Here is a 25166-nt window from a genome sequence, read left to right on the forward strand (position 1 = left end):
AAGGACCTAGTGATCTTGGGGACACATGATATGTTACATTCTCCCTGCCAAGGAGAGGCAAGGGGAAAACCACCAGTTGTATGGGAATCTGAGCTTGAATGTAGTCAGCCCCTTTTTCTGAGAAAAGAGGTGCCCCCAAATTCCCAGCTGCTCATTGTCCATTTAATCCACCCTGAGCACTCAGGGTCATTCGTGGAAACCCTCCTCCTTTCAAAATCGTTACCAAGAGAGGATTTCTTCTGTCAGCAAACACAACAAGAAGCCATTGAATTAAGAGGTAAGACTGCCACCCAATTATTTTGGGTTCTTGATTACACTGGACAGAAACACACAAACAGGTTGAACTATGTGGGCTGGAGTGTTCGTTCCTAGTAATCGGAGAGAAGTATGTCTAGAACCCAGTGTTAACCTAGGTTCTTACCAAGACCCGAGATGAGGCGAAGGCTTTTTTGGAGATAATTTATTTTGGGAGCTGGGGACTTGAAGGAGTAAAAGAGAAATAGGGAAAAAGGTAATCCAAGGATGCACTGTTGAGCTGATCACCACTGTGGGAAGCTGGAATCTGATCCTGTAGGGCCCCTCTGAAGAGCTGTGTAGGATGCAACCCAGAATTGTCTGCTTAAGGAGCAAAAGAGGAGAATATCCACCAGCTCCTGTCTCCCATTGGTCAAGAGTAGGATGACTTTCAACTCCCTCCCAATTTAAGACTTCTATCGCACAGTTTAAACCCTAACTTACAGAATGTCAGATGGAACTAGAGGAGGAATGGAAGCCACCCAGAAATCATGTTCTTGGCGTGGATGTGTTACCCTTGTCAGAAGGCGAGAGGATGAGCAGGTTTTTGTGTCAAGTATAATTGCGTATTTTACATGCGAATATTGGTTGTTTGGAGGAAGTTTAAGTATCAAATTAAGAACAGATACTGATGTTGGGTATCCAAAGGGTGCATCAAAGTGGTAAATTATCATATTTTCCAATGTTTGAGTCCCACCTCTCCAAGGCAGAAACCAGAACACCAGCTTTTCCAACCTATATTATAGGTAGAATGGGGGCCAGACACTGACATACGATAATTGGATTCAGATGTGAGCTATACGGAGGAACCAGGCACCATGGAATCTACTTTCTAGGGGAGAGGCAGCATAAGCATCTGGCCTCGGGGCTAGCTGGGGTAGAGGACAGCATTCAGGGTTCAATATCCATGGTGCAAGCTATGGTGTGGATCCCTGGCAGGGGTGGCAGTGGATCTTTGAAACTACCATCTTGTTGTATGGTTTGGATGGTGTTCCTGGTTGTGTAGGCCCCTAGATTAATTTTCTGGCCCTATTGAGCTTTCTAGTTTTTTTTTAATGAATTCCTTTTCTGCTGAACAACCTAGAGTTATTTTGTTGATTGCAGCTGGGGGCGCTGTGCCACACACCAAGGTTGCTGAAGCTCTCTCCTGCCCTGCAGGCTCTGCACATCTCATTCTCAGTGGAGTCCCTCCACATGTTTTGCATTTTTTCTTTTACCATATTTTCTAGTTGTCTATTTTATCAGTATTTGGCACCCCTCTCCAAAATCATTTTTAATGTTTTGGCCTCCCAAAGATTTTGAATAATACGGTCTTTGTCATCATCTGCCTAAGCCTTACATACATCTTTAGGAGAAAAGAAAAAACGTGTAGGGGTGGACTCTGTGACCAAAATGCAACAAACGATGGGTTAAAAAAAAATTCATTTCTTGACTTTAAGTGAGTGACAGTGATGTAGATCATAAGAGGTAGCAGTACTAATGATCTCGGTGTACTTTGCAGAATTAAATCATGATTTTAGTTTCTGCTAAAATATCTTTAATATTAAATGCATACAACTATAAAGCTTTTTGAAAATTTATGAAAATTTGAGGATGTCAGATAAATGGAGTACTATTTTATAGCATTTTTTCCTCCTCCAGAATAGGGTACAGGGTGTGGCCCAGATAAGAACAATTAATATTATTTGAACTAAATTGAACTAACTCCTGGTAAGAGAGAATAAATGCCTGTAGATTTGAGAACAGTGAATCAAAGGGACACTCGGAAACCATTCAAGAGGCAGACAGCTGTCCAGGGAGACACCAACTTCCTATGTAACCTAGAAAGCTAAGTCTCAGAGAAATGCAAATCAAAATCACAATGAGATGCCATCTCACGCCAGTTAGAATGGCAATCATTAAAAAGTCAGGAAACAACAGATTCTGGAGAGGATGTGGAGAAACAGGAATGATTTTACACTGTTGGTGGGAGTGTAAATTGGTTCAACCATTGTGGAAGACAGTGTGGCGATTCCTTGAGGATCTAGAACTAGAATTACCATTTGACCCAGCAATCCCATTACTGAGTATATACCCAAAGGATTATAAATCATGCTACTATAAAGACACGTGCACACATATGTTTATTGTGGCACTATTCACAATAGCAAAGACTTGGAACCAACCCAAATGTCCGTCAATGATAGACTGGATTAAGAAAATGTGGCACATATACACCATGGAATACTATGCAGCCATAAAAAAAAGGATGAGCTCATGTCCTTTGCAGGGACATGGATGAAGCTGGAAACCATCATTCTCAGCAAACTGTCACAAGGACAGAAAACCAAACACCTCATGTTCTCACTCAGAGGTGGGAAATGAACAGTTAGATCACCTGGACACAGGGCAGGGAACATCACACACCAGGGCCTGTCGAGGAGTGGGGGTTTGGGGGAGGCATAGCATTAAGAGAATTACCTAATGTAAATGATGAGTTGATGGGTGCAGCAAACCAACGTGGCACATGTATACCTATGTAACAAACCTGCACATTGTGCACATGTACCCTAGAACTTAAAGTATAATTTAAAAATAAAAAAGCTAAGTCTCAGGGATTCAAAATAAACTGAGGTTTGAGAAGAAATGCTCACTTAGATATTAAGTAAATGTGTCTGTTCAGAGAGCTATGCAAGAAAGCCCTTGGACTAAAATTAGGTGAGATGCAAAGTCTTAGAGAAATCTTGCTAATTAAGAAATCCAGGTGAGTTTTTTTAGTGCATGCTCAGATTTTGCCATAGTGTTGGTAGCCTTTTCAAATCTTTTATTTATTCATTTATTCATTTGCTTCTTTATTTACTTAGCTACCAGGCAGTTAGTGAGTACTTGCTACATGTCAGGTTCTGGGAATGCTCCTTGGTAAACTGGCCCTGCCTGAATGGCTGCTATGTCAGCTCTCTGAAAGGGATGTGAGCAGGGGCGAGAGGATACCAGCCAGAAGTCCGGGCTTATGAGATAGAGGAATATCCTTGACCTTTGGAAATGGAGGGATGAAACCACTCTCTGGAAAACCTCGGCAGAGAGAAAAATGAGCTGAGTCCAGGAAAACATTTGAGAGAAAAGTTACGGATTGTTGGAAATTTAAAGAAACAACTCAAAATGTGCATGAAGAGCTCAGCTTTTTATCTTAGTTAAATTCCATGAATTTATTATGTTCAAGAGAGTCAAGAGATTTGAAGTGTAATTTTGCCATCTGAATGCCACAATCGTTTAATATTGTCAGTTTTCATTAAGTTTCTTCAGTGAGTAACTGCCTGCTCAAGATGAAACAAATGATTACTCCAGGGCCCTTCCTTACCCACTCCCAACCCTTACACATTATTTCTAACATTTTTGGGTCACCCTGCTAGCTGCCTTTTTGTGACTCTTGCCCTTGGTGTCCTACACTATGTGAGATTGACTTCACCTTGGAAGAGTGGGCACATTAACAATATATTTTTCCAGAGAGACCTAAACGCCCAGTACTGGCCTCTGGGTATTAACATGGAAACCAAGGACAATTCGTTCACTGGGCCAAAGGTTTTTTGCCTGTTTTTCTGTAAGTCAGATTATATCACTCTTATGTTTGAAATCCTCCAATGACTTTCCATTTTACTCAGAATGAAACCCAAAGTCTTGGGTTTTATTGGAAAGGTGTTCAAAGGGTGCTGGATAGCCTGGTTTCCCTCTTACCTCATCTCAACACTCTCGCTTTCATTCTGCCTTTTGCTGACCCTGCCACATGCAAAGCTTATTCCCATCCCAGGCCTCTGTACCTGCTATCTACTCTTCCCGGACATTCCTCAAGACACCTGCATTGCTCAGGCTCTCTGTGCAAATGTTTTCTGATCAGAGAGGCCAACGCTGGCTTCCCTAAACTGGCCATTCCCTCACCTTTAGCACTGTGTTCTCCTAGCCACCTCATTTTTCGTTCATAGCACATATCACCACCACCTACTGCACAAGCAGTGTTTTATTACTGCCTGTCTCTCTGAGACAGACACAAAGGAAAAAACAAATTATCTTTCCCTGAAGGGAAGTTTTTTTCTTTTTTCCTTTGTCACCTTACAATGGCAGCTTCTTGAAGGCAGCAGCTTTGATTTATTCACTATGTATTCCCTGCATTTAAATCAGTCTCTGGCACATACTAGGTGCTCTATAGAGATGTGACAAATGAAAGAACACGTGAATGAGCAAGTGAACACAACTGGTCATTCATCTGACCACATGTGTCTTTGTTCCACAGTATTGAGATGTCCCTATTTTTGCTGAGGCCCCAGAACCATTTTGCCACTGTGGACCTGCTCCTAAAGAGACACAAAGAGTTTGAGTCTATAATCGTAAGTTAAGCCTGAGAACAACAAAAGAAAAGTAACCTTGAGAAATAGAGGCTGTGAGGCAGCAAGTCGGCTTCATAGACCAGGGATCACCGTCTTGGTGATGCGTCATTCATTTATTCCCTCATTCCTTCAGCACACATTTACTGGCATTTCCTCCACACCCACTGACATCCCAGACAAGTTACTTTTCATGGTCATCTGCCAACCAAGTGAACAGAGCCAGAAAGGTTGAGAATGCTGAACCAAGTTTCCCCCGCATTGACCAAATCCATGCATTCCAGCGTCACAAAGGAAACAAGAACAAATTGTCTTTCCCTGAAGGAAGATTTTTTCTTCCTTTATGATATTGGAATGTATGGAATCGTGCAACACAGAACCACCTCCTCAATTGTTACTAGGTAAAAGCTTGACATTTTCTGACACCTTTCTTGATTATGTAGGCGTATCACAGACCCACAGGCTAATTGCTTTAAAGAATAATGAAATTGTACTGGATTTCCTCTTAATTCATGTATTCTTACTCATCTGGCTCCTCAAAGGAACTGGTTTTGTGGGGGTGTTTGGGATAGGGTTCTGAGAAGAGGGCCACTCACCTGTCCCACCCCGCATGGCTCTACACAGCTGTCCCTGTAGCTCACCCTCGGTCTTTCCTCATCTTCATTTCACTTCTCTTGAAAACCCTTCCCCTACTCCTGTGAACACTCTTTAAACTGTTACTTTATTTGGAGAATTCTTTGTTTAAGAACTGGTTCATCCCTTGAGTCAATACTGCATTAATCACATGCGTCATCTGCCCCAGATTACCTTTCATAGTTGGTTTAGTTTCAATTCCCAAGTCCAGTTTATTTGAGAAACATGTTGGCATGATAGCGATTTACCATCATCACCACAGAGGCCTGTAAAGTAGAGGCTGCTCGACGTGTTTGCAGGAATATAGATACTTGGACATGCTGACCTCAAAATCTACCTCGCTTTTTTGCTGGGGAGGTGAACCTTCTGCCAGAGACTGGCTGAGAGATCTTGGGTTAATGCTCCCAGTCTCTGTTCCTCTGCTGTCAAAGAGAGATAACCATCATAGTTTCTATATGCCTCCAAGGCTGTCTTGGGGTTTGTTTTGGTTTGATTATGGGGTGTTTTCTAAGTCACTACACAGCGACCAATCTCTCAAAGGGAAAATACAAAAGGAAGTACTGTACTTTCCTTGAGATATAATAAAAAACTTGGAAGGTTTCCTTGTTTTGACTCAACATCAGATGGTTTTATTTTATTGTTAGTGTAACTTAATATGTTTTTTAAATTAGTTCACATTCAACTTGGATAAAGGAAATAAAAGTTTGTAGAGGTGTTCAAAGTGATTTTCAGGCTTCTTAAATGTGTGGTTATTACCAGCATTCTTGGAAATCACATTAGTTCATGGATGTCTCCAGAGAGATTCAGAGAGATGATTGACTTGCAGGGCCACACATCAAGACAGTCAGGGAGAAAGGACGGAAATTCATGAGTCTGAGTTGCCATCCTACCTCTAACTGTAAGGCTAGATAGCCTGTTTTTTTTTTTTTTTTTTTTTTTGAAATAATTACTTTCATCTAATAATTTAAAAAATGCCGTCAGGGATGCTGTCACAGGACAAAGTAAGGAGGACATACCCACTTAAATAGAAATCTTTGAGCAGACCTAGTAACACGGGAATTTCTCATAATGTTCTGTGGGGGAAGTGCCAAGAAGGTAATTAAAATTGCTGTCATACCTTTAGGCTACTGCAAACTACAGGGTCTCTTGAAGGTCAGTCATGTAAGGAGAGGTTCTGTGCTTACAAAAATAGGTCTGGCATTCTTTACAGAATTACAAAGTGCAGTGTGTGCTCTGGCTTAGAAATACAGAAGCTTGATTAAAAACTATAGAGCAGTAACTTCCAAAGGGACCCTTGGAAAATGCAGGGGAATGTGAACCTATCTAGATGTATAACATGTTGACAGCAGGCTCCGATAGGGTTAGAAATGCACTATGGAAATGCTGCTGGGTCTTGGGTAGTTGACATGGATGCTGTGCAGGAAGGTGGAAGGACTTTGGAGTGAGGAAGCTGGAAACCAAAACTTGGCTAGTATCTTAGGGAAGGTTACTTAACCTCTGTGAGCCTTGGCTTCTCTACCCATAAAGTAGGGGCAAATAGTAACAAGATAAGGTATATAAAGGACACAGCCTGACACAGTCACTGAGGAGATACTGAGGCAGTCCCTCACTCAGGGACTCAGTCTCATCAATGCCAAGAAACAGCACTGGAGAAGCTTTTGAGAATCTGAGCTTTCTCTGCCACTTCTTATTTATGTTTAATATTTATAAGAATGAAGGAGACCTAAAAGTTGACAATAATATGGCTCCACTGCCATCCTCTTAGAATTAATTAAGTGATTTATTTACTTAGGTGTCTATTTATTTTTTGAGCAACCAACAGAGTCCAGAACTAACAAATGGCAAATCAGGGCTTAGAGGAGAAATGAGAAAACTTCACAATGTATTTGGGTCTTTAGGTTCCTTTTAAACTCTTGTGATTAACAGATTTAACCAATATGATAAGTGCAATGTGTTTTACCTGTGGGGAATGAATTTGAAGCCCACTGAAGCCACGGCTGAGTGAAGTTCAGTTCAGGTGTGGCCAAGTTTCTAAAGCAAGTATTTACGTGTTCATCACAATCAACCTAACAGGCAAAGCTATGAGGATGGAAATACAAGGTGTTTTATGATTAAAGAATGAAATGCCCTGAGCTGTGATTGCATTCTGGGAGCAAGTCAAGGGAGCCCAGGCCCTCTGTGTAGGATCCAGCGGAGCTTCCGTGCACCCTTGCTATACCAAGGTTTCCATGCCCTTTCCAGAACCCCCAGAGGATGCCACTTCATAGTTAGCCAGATATTGAGGGAATTTACCTCTAAGGTCCTGATTTAGAACACTTCCTGATGAACTTGAGGGTACAGTTCATCCATCCTCACACCCACACTCAAGGCAGTGGCCTGGTCAGACTCTGGGCCAACCAGGATAAGCACTTCACTGGGACAGTGGTCTGTTCATTAGGAACATCAGCCCTAAAATGTGGGAGTTTATTCTCAGAATTTCTTAGTGAGCTCCAAAAAAGGGAAATGCTTACCTGAAGAAGACCAATAGTCTACCTGGTGTGATTTAAACTGGGGTTGGCCATGGCCAGTATGTGACATCTGCCTTTCCCATTCATTCACAAACACTACATCTTTCCCCCTTGTGCCTGGACTGAAATCTTCCCAGCCACCACTAATTGATCAAGTTCACACTTAAACTGAACACTATTTTCAGGTCTTAGATGCACAACTTCTGGAAAACAACTGGAAATCAAAGAGGAATTGGCTGGCAGCTGGGTCAATTAGCAAGAAGGAGCATTTGGGCCATTGATATTTTCTCAACTACAATTTTCAATTCCAGTCTCCATTAAATAAACGCTATCCTATATGACGCTGAGTTAACCATAAAACAGCAATTTTTTCTTTCTCCCTTTTCCCAAATTATTTTATCTCCTTTTTGATACAAGCAGTTTCCTTAGTAATTAACCTAACTCTACAAATTCTTTAAGTGTCATCCTTAACTTCCCTTCTTTCCCCACCTCCATGTAACTTACCAGCAAATCAATTCCATCTCTAAAGTATGTCCACCTACTCCTCTGCATTTTCATCACCACCCTCTCCATCCAGGCACAATTTTGTCTCCTGGGTTCCTGTGCAACATCCTCCTTCCTAACTGGGTTCTTCTCCTCTAGTGGTGCCTCTTTAAATCCATTCTCCATCCGGCAGCAGTGGCAACACTGTTTTTTGTTGTTGTTGTTTTGTTTTTGTTTTTTTTTTTTTTTTTGAGACTGGTCTCACTCTGTCACCCAGGCTGGAGTGCAGTGCAGTGGTGTAATAATAGCTCAATAGCTTCTAAACTCAAGCAATCCTCCTGCCCCAGCCTGCCGAGTAGCTAAGCCTGGAGGCATGTACCACCACACTCGGCTAATTTTAAAAATGTTTTTATAGGCCAGGCGCGGTGGCTCACGCCTGTAATCCCAGCACTTTGGGAGGCCAAGGCGGGCGGATCACGAGGTCAGGAGATCGAGACCACGGTGAAACCCCGTCTCTACTAAAAATACAAAAAATTAGCCAGGTGAGGTGGCGGACGCCTGTAGTCCCAGCTACACGGGAGGCTGAGGCAGGAGAATGGCGTGAACCCTGGGGGACGGAGCCTGCAGTGAGCCGAGATTGCGCCACTGCACTCCAGCCTGGGTGAAAGAGCGAGACTCCTTTCTCAAAAAAAAAAAAAAAAAAGTTTTTATAGAGACAGGATCTATTTGCCGAGCCTAGTCTCAAACACCTGGACTCAAGAGATCCTCCAGCCTCAGCCTTCCAAAACACTGGAATTACAGGTGTGATCCACCACACCTGGCCAACTGATCGTCCTAAAGTGGAAATCAGATCACATCATTATCCTTTTTTAGGCCGTTTGTTTTCAATTACCAGAGTAAAACCCAGACTCTTTACTGTGACCAGCAAGCCTCTGCCTATCTTGGCAACCTCACCTGCACCACTGTTCCCTTGTTCTTTCTGCTCTAGACCCATGGTCCTGTCTCCTTCCTCTCTGCAAAACATTCACTTAGAGACCTGAGAGAAACCAAGCATAGCCAAACCTTATAGCGGCAGGCAGTATTTTACAGTGAATGCTGAAGGGGAGAAAAAAATTGGAAATAAAAACAGAAAAAATGCTATCTTATTTTATAACCAGCCAATCTGTTTTCCTCTTACAGGGGCTCCATGCAGACATATTCTAATGTTTTAGGACAATCAGAAATGTTGCTTTGATTCCTGGCAAAATACAGGTTGCATATTAGGAGGAACATGTATTGCATAGCCAAGTTCCCAGTAGGCAATTGGGTGCCCTGAGCATCTTCAAGCATTTGTGGTTGTCGTGCATGCAGCACAGAAAACTTCCTCTTCTTCCAGTCAAAGGGCAAGGCCCCAGAGAAATTCATATGCAATTTAAATGTGTTCTTCGTCAGGATAGCTATTTGCATTCAAAGGAAGTCATTTCTGAAGCATTCCTTTCAGAATTCCAATTAGAGATTTAAAACACACACGCACATAAATGAGAACACTTTAAATTGAGGTGTAGAACCATATTGAGGTTACTAACAATGTTTGAGCCATCAAATAAATGTTCCATAGTAGTTCATAACACATTATAAGTTATGTCTAGGTTGGTTTGGGTTAATAGTCCCTTTAATTATTCTAATGAGGCTTCCTTGCTTGCCAAGCTATATTCTCTTTCCATTTAGCCTCATCAGACTACTGTATATATTTTTATGGGCTCCCTAAAATTGGTGCTAAGGGAGTCAGCTCTGTCCAGGGAAGAAAAGAGTTTATCTGTGACTCTGAATCCATTTATTGATTCCACAAAGATTTAAGAGCACCTGCGGTGTACCAGGCACTGGGTGGGTTGAGCACCGGGACAAGGCACAGATTCCTCCTTGAAAGAGTCTACGATCTGGTTATGGGTTGCCAGGCAATTCGCGTGCAGAGCGTAACTGGTCAGGAAAGGGGTTGAAGCCGTGCAGCCTGTTTGAGGAAGGTGTCCGGGAGTGTTGTGTAGAAGCTGAGACACAAGGAAAAGTCAGAATAAGCCAGGCAGAGGAGGGGGTGTCATGCAGAGGAAAGAGCCTGAGCAAAGACCTGGAGTGGGTGGGTGCCTAGGCAGCGTGAGTATCCCACCTGCGCCAGCCTCCACCAGGTGGTATATTTTGAGCTCGTGGGCCCCCATTCACCTGAGTTCTGGGTTCCCAGGTTTTTATTCCCTGTAGCTCAACTGTGGGGCACACTTTTGTCATTCTCAGACTTCCATTTCGAATAAGAAATCTTTAAGAGGCACCCCCCCACCCCCGCAAAAAGAGTTAGTATCTTTTTAACTTGCCAGGGCTAGATTCAAATAAGGAGAATGTTGTGAAGTATGAAATGCACAGCCAATGGGAATGTAATTTAAAAGAAACTTATTTTAGTAACTGAGTAACTTTAACCCTGGACTTATAAAACAATTTAGGGCCAAAAAGAGTAACCTTAATTTTTTTTGTCCTTCACTGCATTTTTCTAGAACATAAGCTTTACCAGGGCAAAAACCTTTGTCTGTTTTGCTTCATTAATGTTTCCCAAGTGCTAGAATGTGAGCACATAATAGCCATTCAGTAAATATTTGTTGACTATATAAGAAATGTTATGGGGACTATTATGTTCTATGGAGGTTTCCCATATCCTGGGAAATCTTGATTATCGAGGGTCCATGGTGGTCCTTGAAAGACGAGGGAGGCTTTCCCGAGAATGGACAACACTGGTTCTAATACAGCAAATAAACCAAGGACAAGGCTGTTAAAAAGGGGGGTGTGTGGGACAGAGAGAACATAGAACAAAGGATCTCAATAAATTATTCTGTCCTGCACAGTACTGTGCAATCATTTCAATCATTCTTCATTCACAAGCCAGTTAAGAAAAAGCTCCTAAGAAAAGCCCAAGGACTCAGGGCCAAATGCCCAGCACTGGCAACATTTGCCCACACTTGCGTGACGGTAAGTAGAAAGCGAGGAACCTTGGCCTGGCACGTTGGTTGCTTCGAGCTCACTTTGGCTGGAAGGCAGGGAGCCTCAGTCCTTGCCAGCACTCGTTTGAACCCCAAGTGAACTCCCCTGGCTTTGGGGCAAATCTTTCTGGTGTGTGAACCCTTCAACCTCCTGCCACCGTGAGGCTTTCTTCCACTCTCACCTCAAACCCCTAGAAAACTTCAAAAGTTACTCACTCAGACACTGCTTTGCTGGTTGGAATATAAATGTCCAAGAGTCTTGACATCTTCTATGGGGATCTTTAAAGAAGACCTCAAAGAAAGAGCTCTCCTGCTTTGAAAATAATTGCCCCTTTCTATACATCTCTGATCTCATCCAGAGGGACCAGTATATTAAAAGGCCTGAGAGAGTGCCCGTGAATATACTCATGAGCCTGTGCTATGCCTGGAGCCACGGAGCCAGAGCTGGTGTGGTCACCGGCATCCTCTGACCCCTTTCGGCCCTTACATGACAATATGTGGACACTGTCACTTGGAAATCAGATTCTATTCTTTGGGAGTAGATGTTCATTTTCCTTTTATGAGGACTAAATCAGTTTTTATAAAGAAGAAAGAAAAGAATCTTTTATAAAATTAAAATCTGAAACACCATCTTACTTCTGGAATGGCGTCTTGTATTTTACAGGCCATCTTTATCCTACATTGTGTGTAGAATTGGGAATAAGGGTTGGAGTTAAAAGGAAAAGCTTAGACGTCAGCAAGTGCCCTACCCTCTGCTGAAAGATAAGAGAACACAACGGAAGAACTTTAACTGTTGTCCCAAACCCACACAGATGAAAAGGATTGAGAAAAAAAAATGAAGCGAATGTTTTGAGTCTGATCCTCAGCTTATGAGTAACATAAAATAACAGCACTTACCTCATAGAGCGTTGGAGAGGATTATGTGAAATAACGCCACAGCCCAGTTACTGGCACGTAGTAAGTGCTAAATAAGTGAGTTCGCTTTGTTAGTAGCTGAGGAGATAACCACAATTCTGGCCCAAACGAGTGGCTGTCAATCGCAGCTGTGTATCAGAATCATCTGGGATGTTTTTTCAAAAATGCTCAAGCCTAGGCCCAGCTGTGGATATTCTGAGTTAATTGGTTTGGGGTGAGGCCCCATTTAGGTACAGCTGAAGACTTCACCAGGTGACTCTGAGCAGCCAAGGTTGAAAATCGCTGCTTTAGGAGGTCCGAGAACAAAAACAGAGACCATGTATCCTTGTGACTGAATACATACCAGGCAGATGGTCAACAGGGGAGGAAGAGGGAGAGCGGGGAAAAAGAGAAAAGGAGAACGAGAAGGAGAAGAAAGTTTTAAATAGTATAGGAAGGTTTAAAAACAAGTTTGAAAATGACATCTTTTGTCAATAGCAAGTGTGTGGTTGCTACAAAAGATAATAATGCCCAACCTAATTGAAATGAAGCAATTAAGTCTTAATAAGAGTCTTATTAAAACAACAAGAGTTTTCATCTGTCCTTATGGCTAGGGAGACCTGTTGACACAGCTAAAAGACATAGGAAAACACACCCGGATTAACAAGGGGGCAGTCATTTAATGCAGAAATCCAGTTAACATAAAGAGACAGAGGTTGAACAACAGGTCTTCAAACAATACTGCATAGTGTCATGAGTTAGCTCTTTAAGCATGTTTGATCGGTTTATCTTATTATTTTGATTCCAGTCCAAAGACGGAGACTTAAAAAAAAAAAAAAAAATAAGGCAACAGAAGAAGAATCTTCCTGTGACAAGGAACATCCACAAATAATGCACAAATATTTGGTGCTGACACAATAAGACACCATCAGGACAAGTTCTGAAGATGCTGCATTAAAATTTACAAGCATGATACAGTGACAAGAAAATTATACTCGCTTTGTTACGAATCCTTTTGCAAGTAGAAATGACTCTCAGGTAATTGTTACATACAAACTTTCTGAAACAAATGGAAATCATACAAATTTTTCCATTGCAGTTTCTTCTTTCTCTACACCTAGAAATGTCCCATGGCACTGCTCCCTATTCTCACAGTCAACACATAAATAGTCATTAAAGCACTTGAATCCACAGTAGTCTTGTCCTTAGAAAGGTTGGGAGGTTTTGCATGATTTTCTATCAGTAATCCAGAAAGGGCTGGCAGGCAACAGGTTGGAATGTAAAAGACCGCTTTGTGCTTGGAATCCTGAACTCCGCGCCGTTCCCCTCAGGAGTCACTCGCACTGTGGACAGGCCCAGTGCGGACAGTCATACCGTGGAGTCTCTGCCAGACTTTAGCTGTGCAATCTTGGTCCGGCTAATAAACGGATAAGCGATGCAGAGACCTCCAGCTGCCACAATAAAGCCTAAACTGCACCAGGCGCAAAAGATGGACCAGCTGTAACCATGTTCCACATCAGCAGGCAGGCTATAAATTAGCTTTGGGAGCCGGTTCAAATCATAAGAGATACTGGCTGCATAAGTACAGAGGGAAATGGTGCAAAATATCCCTATAAATAATACAAAGAGAACAGAATGATTAGTTAAAGTTTGCCCGTTACAAGACAAATGCCAGACAGGCCTTTATGAAAATCAGATCAACTACTGAGGCAGTCACTCCAAATTCACAAATGATCCATAATTATTTTACTTGAATTAATTCATTTGACAAACATTGGCAAAACTTCTGTGTGCCAGACCCTAGAGATGCAGGAGCGAAAAAGACAGGAAAATTCTGATAACCTGAATTATTCAGAATTATCTAATTCAAATGGTTATATATATTGGAATTCATTTTTGAATTCTTGAAAACAATAAAAGTTCTATTTTTAAGAGAAAAACTTCTATAATCACTCAAATCAAGCACAAAATGGTTTTCATTTTCCTTCGCTCTCTACCTAATTTCATACAGTTATTTTGTTGTAATCATTATACAACATCTGCTTTCTTTTTCAATTTACATTATCATAAATATTTATCATGTTGCCTTAAATAATATTTTAGATGAATTCACACAAGTAGCTAAATCTTTTTTGTTAAGGCACAGTCTTACATATACCAGGGCCTCTACAAATGGTTTTTTTCAATGAATGAATGCTTTTAAATAGTATACATTAAGTCCAACAATATGGAATTGATGTAAAATAGCTGAGCAAGGAGATCATCCACTTCAACCATTCAAAATGGAGGCAATTGGAGTGACATAAGGAACATGGACAGACCCAAAACTTTGCTTTTTAGACCAATCCATGTGTGTGTAATTTTCCTTCTGCAACACTAAAATCAGGACTGATTTTAAAAATGCTTCATAAGCCCCAAACACAGGATTTTTAGTACTCAATTCATGTGGATATAGGTGCTTCTATTCCACCACAATGGACCCTCAAGATGCTCCTTTTGGATAGGCAGAGGATCAGAATGTGGTGAGTAATAAAAACAGAAACTGGCACCCAATCAAGTATCAGAATGTCCAGTTCTGTCTGAATCCTACACATCTCTTCTTCATAGTCTGGTTTATCCCTGTATACAACGGAGGTAACATTTATTGGCTGGAAAATTCCTTTGGCATCCTTAGGGATACATGTAGCATCTCCACTGGAAACAGAGACACAGATTTTGAAACTGAAAAGAGAGAGCTGAAAGTAGCAGATTACCTCTCCAACCCATTCAAAGCTCCCCGCCCCCCACCCACCACCCTTTTTTAACCTATAGCTTTGGAGATTAGAAACGCTAGCAGAAAAACAAATTCAAGGCAGGCAGCAATTTGGAAGAAATAAAGACCACCTTAATGCCATCTTTAAAATGTTAGAATTCTGCCTCCATTCAAATCATGTAAGAGCACACTGCCTGAATCCTCTTCCAAATGTGCATTTAGACAATAAATGTTCTAAATTAAAAGGACACTTGATCTGAGATAATTTGATATTTCCTACTCTTTGCTTAATTCTGCATTTAAACTCTAAAGTGATTCTGTTTTACTAAAAAGGGTAAAATCTTTTCTTCTGACTTCTTGCTCCAATTTATTATAGCAAACATATCACTTTGAGTTCTCAAACTGAAAAATCAAGATGGAAATAATTCTCTCATAAAGTAATGGACCATTCAAAAAAGAATACTCCACTTTTCTCAAACCTTGTGAAAAGCAAGTGTTCTTAGATCTACACAAATGTTTTCACTGGCACCAAAACAAAGGCAGTTTTTATATATAACAAAGCCCTTTTAATAAATGCTGGTAATAGAACAATAGGCAGTTAGAAAAAAATAATCTTTGGAGCATCAACAAGTAAAATAGAATAATAGAACAATGACCTCTTCCCAGGAAAAACAACTTTATTCTGCATTTAGCTGTTTGCACACAGCTGAATGCCTAAAAGCAAGCATTTTTACAAGTAACATGGTTTTAATGACCTATGAAAGCTTGAGTTCAAACCTAGACTTTTAAGCATCCTTTGATGTCCAAGTGCGTTGGGTTGGGATGTGAGAAATAAGTATTCTAGTTTCCAGCTCTACTAAACACTGTGCAAACTGGAAATTACCCAACCTCTCTGAGCCTTGGTTTCTTCATCTAGGGAAAAAAAGAGTGGGAAACTTGATTACTGAAGTCCCTAAGAGTGTCAAATTTCTGTGATTCTGTTATTCCAAAATGAAACATGAAACAAGATCATTTATTAAAACTTCCTAGTGAATCTAGTACTCGGCTTATGCAATTAAATGAAAATGGAATGCCCTATGTATCTACCTTTCTGTATATACTCCCTCTGATTTTACACTTAACATTTCTTTTATTAGCTCCTGTCCCCTGCCAACCCCATAAAATTGCTTTTGATGACATGACATCTATCATTACATCACCGGTTCATACTGAATAGAAAAGAATTACAAGAAACAATCTAATCTGAGGATTTAACCAGAATGATTTCTCTCTGCTCTCAATGTCATGGATGGTTGTGCTTTTCCTGGGGAATTGATTTGTGCTTACCTCATGGACACTGGGAATGATGTCATTAATAGAATTTTTCTTTATCCAAGTTGCCAGAGCACTGAAGCTCCCTAAAGCTAAATCTATAGCCCACCATGAGCAAAAGTATGGGATTTCATGGCATGCTTTTGGCTTCTAATCTCACTCTTGGATCCATCTTGCCTTGGAAACCTGAGTGTCCCTTTGTCTTACTTTATTTATTTGTATTAATTTAAGTGGCATCTTAGGCCAGTTAAGTGTTTTTGGAACAGGGCACACATCAAACTTTGATGCAGACTTGTTTTATTTCTTGTTGCCTTTATTCATTCAGCTGAGCATGGTGGAAAGGAGGCCTATCAGCCCAAAAATACGTCCCCTCTCTGTCCATCCCCCTTCCCACAAATGCCCCTATAGCTTGCCCTTCTGTAATATCTCTTCTCCTTCCAAAGTGCTCTCGAAGTTGTTCTTAGTAAGAGGAAAGCAGGGCAGGAAAGAATGACAAGAAAACCATATCTAGGAGCTCTTCATTTTCAGACCTCGCATTTCTAAGAATGTTTGCACATGCATAGCTGCCACCACTATGATTTGGGAGATGGGCAGGAATGTGTGATGATTACAAGGAAATGTACTAAGAGGAGAGAAGCATTGTTTCCAACTTTTCCAACAAGCTTTTGTAAAAGAAGCCTAACCCATTTAAGATATTTTTAAAAACAAAACAAAAAATCCTAAATTCAAAGACATCAAGAAAAAGAGTTGTTTGAAATGATGAAAGCATTCTTAACTTGCAGCTGGATTAATAGCTTTAGGTCAATGTTGAGAGTGTGGAATTCTATTTCAGGTTCCACATACATGTCTTATAGTACTCGTATGTGTGAGTTCGCCAGAGCTGCCATAACCAAGTACCACAGACTGGGTGGCTGAAAACAACAGAAATTTGTTTTCTCACAATTGTAGAGGCTATAGTCTAAGATCAAGGTGTCAGCAGGGTTGGCTTTTTAACTGAGGACTCTCTCCTTGGCTTGTCAATGGCCATCTTCTCCCTGTGTCTTCACATAGTCTCTCCTCTGTCACCATGATCAAATCTCCTTATAAGGACACCAGTCATATTTAGTTAGGGCCCATCCATATCACTTCATTTTAACTTAATTTTCTCTTTAAAGACCCGATCCCAAATATTGTCATGTTCTGAGGTAGGGGACAAAGACATCAACAAATGTATTTGAGGGGACACAACTCAGCCCGTAACGTTCCACACGTGTGTGTATGTGTGTGTGTGTACTCATGCATGAAATATATTTTTAGCTTTTTTATAGGTTTTTGCAAGATTGTACTATTCTAAGTGTTACTCAATAAGTTATTCAGCAATTATTTATCAAGTATCTACCATGTCCCAAGCCTAGTTCTGGTATATTAGAGATAGTTTAATTTCATGAGCTCTTTTTGGTCACAGCTGGACTCAGTTCAACATTGATGTGGTCAGGAACTTCAAGCACTCTCTCCACTCCACTTTCCTGTATGCATCTCATAGGGATCTCTTAGACTTCCCGTAAGTTCTGCATGGAGTGAGCACATGGAGTGAAGAAAACCTGAACGAAACTGAATTCTTTAATACATTAAGTTCTACCAACTTAAGAGTCAGTTCATCACAAATTATCCCAAGTAGGGATTACCTATATAGCAAGTTATTTCTGATAATGCTGCATTTTCATTGGCAGCAATCTAATTAATGCAAGGTATGTGAAAGGAGTATGGAAGGATTAATAAGGTATCACCTCTGCATTCAGAAAGTTCAAAATCTAATGGTCCTTCCTGAAGATCCACGGGGAGAAAGGTGGCCTCTCCTCCATTCTTCTCTGACGCTTTCCCTTCCTTTCCACTTCTCCCCTGCCTAGCTGATACTCTTCAGCCAGCTGGTGGCCCCCAGAGAGAGAGAGAGGTTACTGAGTCCTGAGCTTGGTCCTTACTACTGCTGGCAGCATCTTCAAAAAAGTGAATAAATTACTGGTTTCCTGACAAGCGCTGCATGCAACTACTTTTCTTATAAAATATTAAAAGGTTTTCTGCCAATATTCCTAATTAGAGGATACCACGATATCACAGAATTATAGGGCTAGAAGGGATATTTTCACATCAGGACAGAAGTAAATTTATGCTATCATCCCTACAATCATCAACCTAATTTCCTACCCTAAAATCTTCATGGTGCCGGCTGGTAAGATGTAATTAGGGTAACGGGGCCCACTCTTTTGACCACCGTTTTTCAATGTGCTTAAAAGACTGAAAGGAGTGGAAGTTGCTTCACCCTGTTTAGCCTGCTTGATAAATAATGTAACTACAACACCCAAAGGCATAAACATTGATTTTTTTCCCCTCCTCCTTCAAAAGATGGCCTGCCCATCGTTCTGATCTCTTTGGTCTTCCTTCAAATACCTCATGCTAGTTTGCACACAGATTACTCAAAAAGCCATTCCTATATTGTCCTAACTGACTGGCAGAACTAACAGAGAGAAACAAACTCTTACACAAACACACACACACACACACACACACACACACACACACACACACTGCAATTCCTAAATCCCAAAAGTATCCAATTTTTTTCTGAAAGATTGAAGCAATCTCTGTAGTGGCAAACCCTGGCCTGGTCTGACATAGGCTATTCTAGTTCTTATTGATCCCATTTAGTGTGAGTATTCATATGTTTAGCTACAGGAATGTTAATGTATTTGATTTCAAGATGCCACCCCAGACCTTGCAGAGGGTGTTAAATAACAGGATATATGCGCCGTGTTACTCTTCTAAAATAAAATTTTTTAAAACCTGAATTACAAAACACACCTGGCTCCCAAGGTTATAGAAAAAGTATCATGGACCTGTAGTTTCATGTCATAATCAATGGATAATCTAGAGAATTCAATACACCTACCATGGTTGAGTCTTTTTTTAAAAAAAATTTTGATGCATTGAAACAAAAGAATGAATAACCAGTGTGGGTGGGTGTTAACTGTCCCTGGAGCTCTGCTAGGGCTGCCTGGACTCTGTCTTCTCTGTCTCTGCTGTCAGGAAGGGAGTGTCTCATGCTGTGTGTGATCTTCCAGTTGCCCACTCAAGGCACAGCCTGTGAAGGTGAACAAATTTGGTGAGCAGCGAGACCCCCACCAAGGGAGGACCAAGCTTTATCCAATTTTTAAGACTCCTGGTGAATTAAAAAATACTAAAAATCCTACAACAGAGACCTAAAAAAGTGTTTAGAAATGTTGCACTGAATAACCTTTTAAAAGATTTATAACTTAAATTATAATAATTATATATTATTATATCCATCTAATAGAATGCATCACTTAATAATGTAGGTGGAAATATTCATTCACAGTACACTGAAAGCAGTATAGTCTAGTAATGGGCAGAAGCTTAAAGCTGGAAGATGAGGGTCTTATTCCCTCAATCACCTGTGTATGCTTCTGTGCCTGTGTGTGTGTAACCTCAGAGGGTGTGACATCCAAAGTCTAAATTCAAGGCCCACGGGGGATGTGCAGGCTGCCCCTGGCCCTCTGGGAGGACCCTTGCATGGCCCAGGGAAGAGGAAAGGGGGTGAGACCTGGCTCCAGATGTGCATCGACAGTCAGCAGGGCTGCTGTGTCACATGTGGTAATCAAGACCTGTCTGTGTGCAATCAATAAGGCAGAAGGAGAAAGATCGTTTCAGAGTTTCCATTTTAACTGCCCAACCTGTCACACGGTTGATGTTCTTCATTTGAAGGTTTAGCTAATAAGTTCAGCACAGAATGAAGATGGCAGAGCATTAGACGGGGCTAAGTTTAGCATCAAAAATCTGTGGGAAGGATGCTGACTTGAGTGGCTAAAGACATTCTGCTTAATTAAAATCGATTCTTTTAACCCTTTTTTTGCTTTCATCTCCTACTGCCTGTGAACATTCTACAGCTAATTTATCTCATGCAATAGATTGACATGGTTGTCTCAGTGTTTGCAAAGGAAATTTCAAGGCATTATTTGTAGTAACGAAAACAAAACAAACCCCCCTAAATCCCACAGCAACAGAACAGGTGAATCCAGCATAACATATCCACTCCATGCTCCTCCTCTCCCCTCTTCCATCCCCTCCCCTTTCTTCTCCTTCCTTTTTCTTTCTTGTTTTTTTACAATGAAGCAAATACATGGCAAGATTTGGTCCAAAACAAGGGAAATATTGAAAAAAGGTTGTTTTGTTTTCAGGTGATAAGGGTCTGTAAGTGGATTCCCCTTTAATTTCAATAACGTTGTTTGGGCAACCAAAACAAAACAACAGAACAATGTTAACAATGTTAGGTTGTATCTGTTAGTCCTTCAGAACTGGTCATCAAACTTCAAGTTTATTGTTCGGGTTTTTGTTGTTGTTGGTGGTGGTGGTGGTGGTGGTTTCTGCTGTGGCTATTGCTTTGCTTGTTTTGATGTTGCCTAACAATTACGTAGGAGCTTCCCGTGCTCGATCCTGAGGACTCCTGAGCTCCTCTGGTCCAGAGGTACAAACCACACATGGATCCAAAATAAGGGCTGAGAACAGGGAGAGGTGGAGCTGGCCCAGGAAACTCCTGCCTCTCCTCTGTGCCCATCTGCCATTGAACCTTCAACTTCCTATCATTTAAAACCAGACTGGCCCCTCAGTCTCCCAAGGAGCACTCAGTAGGCTTTCATGGTCTTGCAATTTATTTTAGTTCTAACAATTGTTTCATTTGCTAAGAGCATACTAAACTATTCAGGCAGTACATATATTTAAAGTATCCTTTAAAAACTCCTCCTACTGAGGCTTTTGTCCACTCCAGAGCATCCCCCATTTTCCTGACAAGGGGAGTGTTATGGGGCCTTTCCAGGATTGGGAGGCAACACATCTGCACCTCTTTGATATTTATGGAGACAAGAGTCAGAGAAATGGGGGCTTAAATAAAGGGAGAGAAGAAAACGGGGGAGATTTTTAAATAACCATTAAGCCCCAGCAGAGGCGTAAACGAATCCTCTGTGCAGTGCAGTCCTCTCTGATTCTTTGCTGCCCTCGTCTGCTTTACTCTATAATTTGGATTTAAAATGCATCCCTTGGGCAGGAACCCAGTGGGGGTCTTGAGGGTCCAAATCCTCCTCTAAAACCTCAGAAACTAACATTTTAGCCTCCCTGTGCTACAGTCCTGGTGGCCACTGTGTATTCACCAAAACCTAGAAAACCTAAATTGGTTTTCTGCTCAGAACTAGGCAGGATCCATGTGACTTCTGAATGTTCCAGGATGCTGGTGATGATGCCCCACATTCCAGATCACTGCCAATTGCAGCACCATTTCGTGGAGTGGGATAGGGGCGAGTGGGAGTTAGAAGGAAGGATCCCTGCCTGTGATGTGGGTTCCTTAAGGCTGCAGGGTGGTTGAACATGCCAGAGGGCAAAGTACCCCCTACCTGTCAACCCTCAGAGACAGACAGTCAGCAAACAGTGTCAGCCCCGGTGGGGTGTGGCTGCCTCCTGTTAACGCAGGCTTCATTAAGTGACCCATTACAGTGAGAAGTGCTAGAAAATCTAGGCACAGTCACTTGAATAACAGAATTCCAGGCAAGTGGAAATAAGCCTATTTAAAATGGCTATCTATCTAGGGGAATATTAGTTCTGTTGCTGAGTATACTGTGTGAAACTGTTAATGCCCAGTTATTTTGGCATTCACTAATCATTAATACATGAGTTTTCTGTGAAGGAGGAGAAGAAAGGAAAGATTTCTTCCCTGAAGCTACCTTTGGTCAGTGTTAGCCATCAACTCAGCACCTGGCACCTTTTTAGACAAAACTACCCTTTAGCTGTTGGTCAAAAAAATCCTAGCCCTGTCTCCACACCCCCACTCTTTCTAATCCCTTCTTTAAAAATCAAGTCACTCCTTTGCTTCAAACCTTCTAGTGGCGTCTGTCACCCTTAGCTTCAAATCCAAGCTCTCCACCGTGACCAACAAAGCCCTGAAGCTTTGGCCACTGCCCACCTCCCCCACCTCATGTGATACTATCCTGTCCCTCACTCCCTCCAGCCCCACTGGCCGCTTCTCTCAGGTTTGGCACTGGTGGTTTCCTCAGTCTGCTACGCTCTTCCTACCACCGGCTGCTTCTCACGAATTAGCTCAGAAATCGCCACCTCAGCAAGATCTTGCCTGAGTCCCTATTTCACCCTGTTTCTTTCCTTCACAGCTTTTATCACTACCACAAATCATTGTTTATGTCTCTCCACAATAAAAATGAACAAGGATTTTGCCTGCCTTATTCATTGTGTGTCTTTAGCACTCACAGCAGTGCCTTGTACATAGTAAGTCCTCAGAAGATACCTATGGAGTAAAATGAATGAGTGTTGTGTGTGTAAATGACACCATCACTAAAGCATGCTTTGAATTGACATCCAGCCGGGGCATGGGTTGTGCTGATCTATCCCCCTCTGTCTTTGAGGGCACCTCATAAGCAATGGTCCATGTTTGCCAAGAGTCCAGGCCAGGGTTTGGGGCACAGTATGAAAGACGGAACAGAAGGCGGGGTGTGGTGGCTCTTGCCTGTAATCCCAGCACTTTGGGAGGCTGAGGCAGGTGGATCACCTGAGGTCAGGAGTTCGAGACCAGCCTGGCCAACATGGTAAAACCCTACTAAAAATACAAAAATTAGCCAGGTGTGGTGGCACGTGCCTGTAGTCCCAGCTACTCAGGAGGCTGAGGCAGGAGAATCACTTGAACCCAGGAGACAGAGGTTGCAGTGGGCCAAGATCGCATCACTACACTCCAGCCTGGGTGACAAGAGTGAGATGCCATCTCAAAAAAACAAAAAACAAAAAAGAAAGAACAACATAAAAACAGACTGGGCTCATATAGAGATTAAACCCAAGACACTTCCATCTAACCTACTAACAGGCCACAATGGGGATATGGAGGATGCATTTCTCACACTGTTGTTTTCCTTAAATTCTGTATTTTCCAGCAAAGCCAAAATGACCTTCTGGTTGCTTTTCTAACAGTGAAAACAAAATTAACAGGGAGATAACAAAGCGACACTAGCTAGCCGCATGCAGAGCAGCCTTCACCTTGGCTGGGACAGACGGCCTGAGGCATGCAGCCTACCTGTCATGAGGAACAGGAGTCCAGCCACGTGCTGGGTCAAGCTCTCCTCCCAGAAGAAACTGACTGTGGCCACAATGCAGCCGCAGAGAAGGACGGCTACGGCCATGCCCAGGAAGCCAGCAGTGATTCTTCTTAAATCTAATCTCAAAACAGACACAGACATTCACAGTCAGAATTCAGGAAAGTCATTAAGAATTAGAGAATTAGGGCTTTGTATACATTGTGAAAATTAGTAAGTTACATGAACAGGCTTAGAGCCTACGGGACGAGGAGGCTTAGGGAATACTCTTCCCAGGTATTCCGTAAGAGGACTGATGGGGTATAACCAATGGAGGGTCAGACTCTACCCTCTCTGAGTCCATGGAGAAGTCCACACCAAGTGGAGAACAGACTAGAGGACAAGCCCAGGATAGACCTGAGTAACAGATGTCAAATGACTTAAACGAAGAGTGAGGTGGGTTTGAGAAATATCTCTGTTGGCCTTAACAGAGCAATAGAAATGTAGGTTAACCAAAAACCATCTGTACCCCAAAAAACTTGAAATTTTAAAAGGGAAAAAAAAAGAAATGTAGGTTACCACCATGGTAGTGGCTGTACTTCATCTGGCTTTGGAGAAAGAGCCTAGAAAAGCTATTGTGAAATAGAGTTTTATCTGATCACCACAGATGCCAATTATTTACTTTTTCATTTACATCTACTCCTGCCTATTTTCAAAAACTATTTGAGAAAGTGAAGGCAATTGCGGTGACTGGAACAGTGGTGTGAAGTGCACACAGGATACATGTGCTCATAAACACCCTTTCCTCTGAAACATCTGCTCAGAAATGCCTTCTCCCCTAAAGCATAGATCCCAAAACCTGGGCATCCATTTACCCAGGTGTAGGAAGTACTAGTCCAATAGGATGAGTCTCCACTATACAGTGGCCCAACTGTCAAGTTTGGTCTATTGCAAAAACACAACTGTGATCACTGAGCCAGAAATCCAGCTTTTTCCCCACCTCCCTGGCAAAACCAAGAGGTAGGCTGACTACATGTACCTGGACACACGTTGCCTCCAACTGCTAAACCAGCACTCACCTTGCCTACCTTCCAGCTATTTTACTTTTTCTATTTTCTTCTTTCTTTTTTTAAAAATACTTTTGAGGCCGGGCACGGTGGCTCACGCTTGTAATCCCAGAACCTTGGGAGGCCGAGGCGGGCAGATCACGAGGTCAGGAGATCGAGACCATGGTGAAACCCCGTCTCTACTAAAAAAAATACAAAAAATTAGCCGGGCATGGTGGTGGGCACCTGTAGTCCCAGCTACTGGAGAGGCTGAGGCAGAAGAATGGCGTGAACCCCGGAGGCGGAACTGGCAGTGAGCCGAGATCGCACCACTGCACTCCAGCCTGGGTGACAGAGCGAGACTCCGTCTCCAAAAAAAAAAAAAAAATTTTGAATCTTTTTTACTTACCTTGCAGCTCCATCTCAAAGGATTTTTTTTTAACAAAGCTAACTTTAAAAATTGTTAGCTAAATTTCAATCATCCTTCTTAAAACAACACATCCCAAGCATACATCTGCAGCCCCCAAGGCCAGGTAACAGGTCTGGGCAAATGCACGCGGATCATTGCGTACACCTGGGGCCAAGACAAGGTGCACATCACACTGTTTGAAGTGTGGGCTTCTCTGCTAAACTGAAAGTGCCCATGCAGCCATCACTTTATTGTGTGTTTGTGTGGCTCCTGGGCATCTTAGGGGTGGCTTCATGGAGGATGGATTACAGTAGCTTCCAGTCTTGCTCTTAGCATCTTAGCCACAGAGAGACCATCCCTTTTTTAAAGGGGGA

At 41.9% G+C, this 25166-nt stretch overlaps 1 protein-coding gene across 6 annotated transcripts in view; it reads right to left on the reverse strand.

Annotated features, from left to right (window-relative positions):
• Positions 1-12822: 12822 nt before the first annotated feature.
• Positions 12823-25166, reverse strand: part of TMEM178A (transmembrane protein 178A) — a 73610-nt gene continuing 61266 nt past the window's right edge. For 5 of the 6 annotated variants that reach the window (XM_032177930.2, XM_032177931.2, XM_032177927.2 and 2 more), the window contains exons 3-4: positions 23340-23477; positions 12823-13772 (exon numbers count right to left, since the gene is read on the reverse strand). In XM_032177930.2, coding sequence (XP_032033821.1) covers positions 13531-13772; positions 23340-23477 — 380 coding nt within the window. In that variant the 3' untranslated portion in view covers positions 12823-13530. The remainder of the gene's footprint in view (positions 13773-23339; positions 23478-25166) is intronic. The other variant, XM_032177929.2, reaches the window with a different exon arrangement.

Source organism: Hylobates moloch, unplaced genomic scaffold, assembly GCF_009828535.3.
Source record: "Hylobates moloch isolate HMO894 unplaced genomic scaffold, HMol_V3 SCAFFOLD_15, whole genome shotgun sequence".
In the NCBI taxonomy this organism is placed as follows: Eukaryota; Metazoa; Chordata; class Mammalia; order Primates; family Hylobatidae; genus Hylobates; species Hylobates moloch.